This window comes from Hordeum vulgare, chromosome 4H (genome assembly GCF_904849725.1).
Source record: "Hordeum vulgare subsp. vulgare chromosome 4H, MorexV3_pseudomolecules_assembly, whole genome shotgun sequence".
Taxonomy (NCBI): Eukaryota; Viridiplantae; Streptophyta; class Magnoliopsida; order Poales; family Poaceae; genus Hordeum; species Hordeum vulgare.
The window spans coordinates 521,961,701-521,967,739 of NC_058521.1; the positions used below are offsets into that span (position 1 = coordinate 521,961,701).

Consider the following 6,039-nt stretch of genomic DNA (forward strand, 5'->3'; position numbering starts at 1 on the left):
TGTTTTGAACATGATATCACTGCTGCTGTTAATATGAAACTCTTGCTATATATTTTTGAGATGATGTCAGGTTTGAAAATCAATTTTGAGAAAAGTGAGGTGTTCTGTGTAGGTGGGGATGCCATTATTATGAATACTTATGCTGACATGTTTAACTGTCAGATAGGTCATTTCCCTATGAAATATCTAGGAGTCCCTGTTAGTGGATCCAATCTCAGGAGTATTGACTGGTTGTTTTTAGATGAGAAGTTTCGTAAATGTTGTGAAGCCTGGATTGGGAATGCAGCATCTTCGGGGGGGCAGGTTGATCCTGATGAATTCATCTTTAACTAGCATAGTGTATTACTATATGGCTATGTTTATGCTTCCTAAGATGGCGATATATAAACTGGATAAGCACAGGAAGAAATTTTTTTGGCGGGAATTTGAGGGAAACAAGAGATATCATCTTGTTAGGTGGGATCGTATTTGTAGGTCCAAGAAAAAAGGGGGCCTCGGGGTGAAAGACTTACATAAGCAGAATGTGAGCTTGTTAGTCAAATGGTGGTGGAAGCTAGAGACACAACAAGGGTTGTGGCAAGATGTGATTAAGGCTAAGTACTTTAGGAGAGTTGATGTGACATCTATCTCCAACAAGTTTTCCGATTCTCCTATTTGGAAGGCTATTATGAAAGTTAAGCCGCATTATATGGCTGGTAGAGAGGTGATTTTGAGATCTGGTAATGTGACTAGATTGTGGCATGATTCAGTGAATGATACTCCTCCCTTAAAAAATGTGTATTCGGAATTGTTTTATATTTGTAATAATCAGGATATTACCGTGAGGGATTATAAAGCCTGGGAGGGAGGTGATCTGTTTAGGAGACAACTGACACCTATTATGGCGGGCCAATTGGCAGAGCTGAATGCGGTGGTAGATCAGTGGGTTTTAAGTGATGATCCGGACCAGGTTAGATGGAAGTTTGGAAAAAGGTTTTCTACTAAATCTATATATGAGCATTTGGAGAAAAATATTGCTGGTTGTGATTTTCACTGGATCTGGAGTGCAAAAATACCTCTTAAAATTCAAATTTTCCTGTGGCAGCTATTTCAGGATGCTATTCTCACAAGAGATGTGATGAATAGGAGGAAATGGAAAGGTAACCCTAGATGTTCTTTTTGCTCAGAAAGGGAGACTTCACAGCATTTGTGTTTCTCCTGCCCTGTGGCTAGAGTGGTTTGGAGAACAGTAGGGTGTATGCTGGGACCAGTAATGACCCTGATAATTTGTGGCAATTTTATGCTTGGTGTTTTACTTACATGCCGAATGGTGCCAGATTTTATACTTTTGGTTTAGCTGCTGTTTGCTGGGCATTGTGAAACTGCCGCAATAGCACGACGTTTGAGAGGAAAAAGTTGGGGTCTCCTTTTGATGTGGTCTATTCTACTTGTGGATTCCTGACGTATTGGGCAGGACTCCTTACAGGGGATGATAAGCTGGCGATGGAGAGGGGCGCAAAGATGCTGAAGATGAACGCGTCAAATATGCTGAGGATATGCGCGGCCCCAGAAGATGGTTGCTGATGGTTGGAGTTGCTGGCGATTAGTGCTTCTGGTGATGATCTCCCATGTGAGGAGTTATCTCAGGCGTAGACTTGTGTAATGGGCTATTTTGCAACTTGTCTCTTCAAACTTGGTAGTGGTTTTTATGCGTGTTATGGGTGTTCTTGGGTTTTTGCCCTACGATAGACTGCTCGATGATGAGTGTCTATGTATAGGTTTTCCAGAAATGCTCTGAACTCGCACCCCTTTTTCTGGTTTCCTTTTTTGAATGTTAGAGAATTGTATTTCCGTTATGTGAGTAATGGAAAAGGGGTTGTCCGGTTCAAAAAAAAATATTTGTTGCAGTGGGCCTCTACTATAGAACCGAAAATAAGAAGCCCGAAAATAAGAAGCCCGTAAACGGCGAGGTAAACCGGCGCCTCCTCATCCGCCATTCCGTCGAGCAACTCAGACGCGCCGCCGTTTGCTATGCTTCTCCGACCTCGCCCCTTCCTCCTGCAGGTCCTCACGCCCCTTCCCTTCTCCCGCGCCCCCCTCGCCGTCCGCCGCACGCTCTCAGCGCCCGCTGCTGCGGCAGCCGGGGCCGCCCCCCGTGGCGATGCGCCCGCGCCGGCGCGAACCCGCCACAAGAATTCCCGGAAGGCCGAGCCGCCTAGGGTGCCCGCGAATACGGCGCTGTTCTTCCCGCCGGGGGTTGAGCGGGACGCGGACGTGACGGCGGAGATGGTGATTCCGGGGTCGAACATCGTGGTGGGGCCGTACGCCGGGGACGCGAGGGTAAAGGAGGCCGAGTTCATCGGGTGCAGCGCGCACGCGCGGGACTGCCCCAAGGACGACCGCCCCGAGTTTGCCGTCCTCGGCCGCTCCAACGTTGGCAAGTCCTCCCTCATCAATTCACTCACCCGCCGCAAGGAAGCCGCACTCACCTCCAAGAAACCTGGTAATCATCTTCATTCCTTCCTTTGGTTGTAGAGACGGTCTTAGTTTCATTTTGTATGCAGTTATTCAGTGAGTTGCTGGTTTGTGGCACTATCTCTGTAGTGCCCGACATACAAAATGTGTCTGTTTCCCTCTAGAATAGTTGAAATTGCCAAATTAGGTTGGTCTTCATGATTCATGTGTTCGAGTAATTGCTCTAGGCTTGAGATGAAAATGTTATTATGCTGCAGACTTGGTAATGCTTAGGGATGAAAATGGAGTGGAAACTTTCCGCTTTTCTGGAGGAAAAATGAAAACGGAGAGGAAATATGAAAGCGGAAATGGAAATTTGCAAAACGGAAATGGAAATGGAAATTTTAATGCGAAAACGGAAACAAAAACGGAATAGTGTTTTCCGATGGAACATGTGTGGAAATGGAACTTTTCGTTTCCGTGAATATGGAATTTCCCATTTTTACTATAGGCCTACGGCTGCTTTGTAGCCCAATCATCAAATAACACACAATGACACAATGAGCATAATGGATCATATAAGGCCCAACTTATACTACCATATATGTACTCAGCTAGACCCTATACACAATTGTCATGTACTAATACAATACTAGGATATGTTGCTAACATAATCGAATTATTTTATAGACATGTTAGCAATTCATTAATTCTTGTTGTTGTCTGTATTACTCTATGATTCAAGGGGTTTTAAAGTTCTGGTCAACGTCCACTTCTATTTCTGTATCCGCTTTGTATTCGCTCCGTGTCTGTTTTCGGTAGTATCTGTTTCGTATTCATTTCCGGGGTTTCTGTATTCGTTTCCACTTTTACAAAACAATATGAAAACAAATGTGATAGCACTCAGTTCCATCCGTTTCCGCTCCATTTTCATCCCTAGTAATGCTCTGTTTGTGTTATGGGGGTTTTCGACTGTATTATCGGGGTAATTGTGGATTGTAAGTATGGACAGGTTTATCGCCTTATCAATCCGTTTTGCTGAAGGGTGTATTATTTCATTGATTGATCCTATAGCAAATATCCTGGATTTACACTATCCCTTTTCTTCCTTTTTTCGAAAAGGATGGTGAAACCCTGACCTCTGCATCTGGTGATGCATGCAGCCATCTTATTGCAAAAGTTCCTCTCCCAGCCTCTGCACATATTAGGGATGCACACAGCCTTTGAAGTATGGGTACCAGGATCTTTATCTTGACGGGTGGAATAATACACACATTCCTCCACCATGTACCAAACCTGGTATGAAAATAAATAGGGAAAAGCTCCTTTGCATCACGAGTCTATTCTGGGAATTAAACCCGGGTGGGCAGGCTGCACAACTGCATGCCCAACAGCTCAGCCAAGGCTTCATATTTAAATTTATTTTACTGCCACAAACTTGTCCTTTTATTGTTGTTAAATATCATATCTGGGACTGATATCATATGTTTTACAGGGAAGACCCAGACAATTAATCACCATTTGATAAACAAGAGTTGGTACCTTGTGGATTTGCCTGGTTACGGGTATATTCACTTTCTTCACCCGCACTACTAGTTTATTGCAATATATGAAGCTGCAGTTCATTAATTTGAAGGAGCTTAGTTTTCATAATAACATATGGTTAATAAGTAAAAACAAGCTCATGTTCTTCAGGAATTTTGTATTTAGATGCATGTTCTTCCGGAGTTGCATAGCCCCATCCTCTGTTTTTAATTATTCATTTGCATACCTGTTCTTGATGCAATGTTATGTTGAGTTGTGTGTTCATGTGTGATGTAAGTGAATGTCAGTGTATGTATACAAACATAACACCGTGGAAGTTCAATACATTATGTCCTACAAGTTTTCCTGTAGTAAGTTCAATACACAACTGACATCTACCAATTATTTCTACTTCAAACTGCAGACATTGGATAGCATAAGGGATGCCTAAAAAAAGAGCACAAGATATACCACAAGTCTTTTAGATAAATTTCATTTTGCTGAAAGTATGTCTTGGAAGCCCTTCATGTTTTTTTTTGTCAACTCCAGTATTAGATTTAGAGCAGACATAAGCTCTGTCAATTTGTGAACAAGTTGCTCTCTGATTGTAATTTCTGAGGATATAGCGGTTACTAAATAATGCATGAAGCAGCAATCTTTAAATAGGGACTCAAAAGAACCACTAATGTTAATTTTCCATTGTCAAATTTTATATTGTTTTTTCGTACTCATCAGGACATTTTCCCAGCAAGTACTGAACATACTTTAGGATTAGCTGGCCTATGGAGTAAACATTGATCAGATCAAGTTCTTCCTACATGTAGGTTTGCAGCTGCGTCCAAGACAGCTCGAATGGATTGGTCTTCGTTTACAAAGGGGTATTTCTTGAACAGGGACAGTTTGGTCGGTGTACTGCTCCTGGTTGATGCTAGTGTTCCAACTCAACAAATTGACCTTGACTGTGCAAACTGGCTTGGTCGTAACAATGTGAGACAACCTACTATTCAGCTGATATTGTTTCCTATACACTGATTGTCTGTGGATTAAATGTTAAGTAGGAGTAACTTATATCTTCAGGATTGATGATATATGTGCCCTATAATTACACTGATATCCAGCAACTATGTGGCTACTCTATTGTTTTGGTGTCACAGGTAGGGCTAACCTTTGTGTTCACCAAGTGCGACAAAGTAAAGAAAGGCAAAGGGGGTCGGCCTGATGAGAACATCAAAGAGTTCCTGGAAAACATCGGTTCGCTCTATCCAAGGCCTCCTCCATGGATCATGACGAGCAGCACCACAGGACTAGGCCGGGAGGGGCTGCTCCTCCATATGTCGCAGCTGAGGAACTACTGGGACAATGAGGCAACCTAGGTCAGGGTTTCTGATCCTCGAAAAAAAAGGTTCAGGGTTTCTTCAGGCTTGAGATAGCTGCAGCTAGGAGCAGCAGTATACTTACAGAAGAGCAGCACAGACAGATACATCCTGCCTGACGAACTTCAGTTTCTGCTTTCTAGACCTCGGGGTCGGGTCGTGCTTTGCATGGACTTGTGGTTCAGTTTTATTGATTGGCCTCTTGATGTATAGCGGAAGATGATTCACGATACGCAGACTTGATACAGTAACACTGCACCCCTTTAGGTCCATGTTTTGTTGAGTAATATTTGGCTCACCTGCGGAAGTAAAGTCTCGTCCACTTGTTACGATTTCTGAACGCAGTGGGCCGATCTGGAACTGTACATTTATACTCCAAGTATGGCGAAGGCAGCCAAGCCAATTCAATGTACTAGTACTGCACACATTGAATTGCACGGAAATTAATTTGTTGCACGCGCTTTACTGCCCGACAGACTACATGGTCTAGTACGATTGGCCATTAATTTTGATTAAATCCAGATTTCCGGTGGTGGTACCTGTACCGTGATAGTAAGAGTGTGTACATACACGGCGTCCTTTTTGTGGCGCTCTCGTTCGTTTTGAACAGCCGAGACATGAACACAGTGGAGCCGGGCAGGCAGGGAAAACGGAAAGCGAGGCGTGCACGGACTGGCGACCCAAGATGTGGCTTTGCTTCTACGGAGAG

General features: G+C 43.5%; 1 protein-coding gene across 1 annotated transcript; it reads left to right on the forward strand.

The window, feature by feature from the left end:
• The first annotated feature begins 1,933 nt into the window (after nucleotides 1–1,933).
• On the forward strand, nucleotides 1,934–5,659 carry LOC123449249 (GTP-binding protein At2g22870). Its single transcript, XM_045126396.1, has 4 exons — nucleotides 1,934–2,482; nucleotides 3,929–3,998; nucleotides 4,782–4,944; nucleotides 5,112–5,659. The coding sequence occupies exons 1-4, from the start codon at nucleotides 2,011–2,013 to the stop codon at nucleotides 5,328–5,330; spliced, it is 924 nt and encodes a 307-aa protein (XP_044982331.1). The 5' UTR covers nucleotides 1,934–2,010; the 3' UTR covers nucleotides 5,331–5,659.
• Nucleotides 5,660–6,039: the final 380 nt, after the last annotated feature.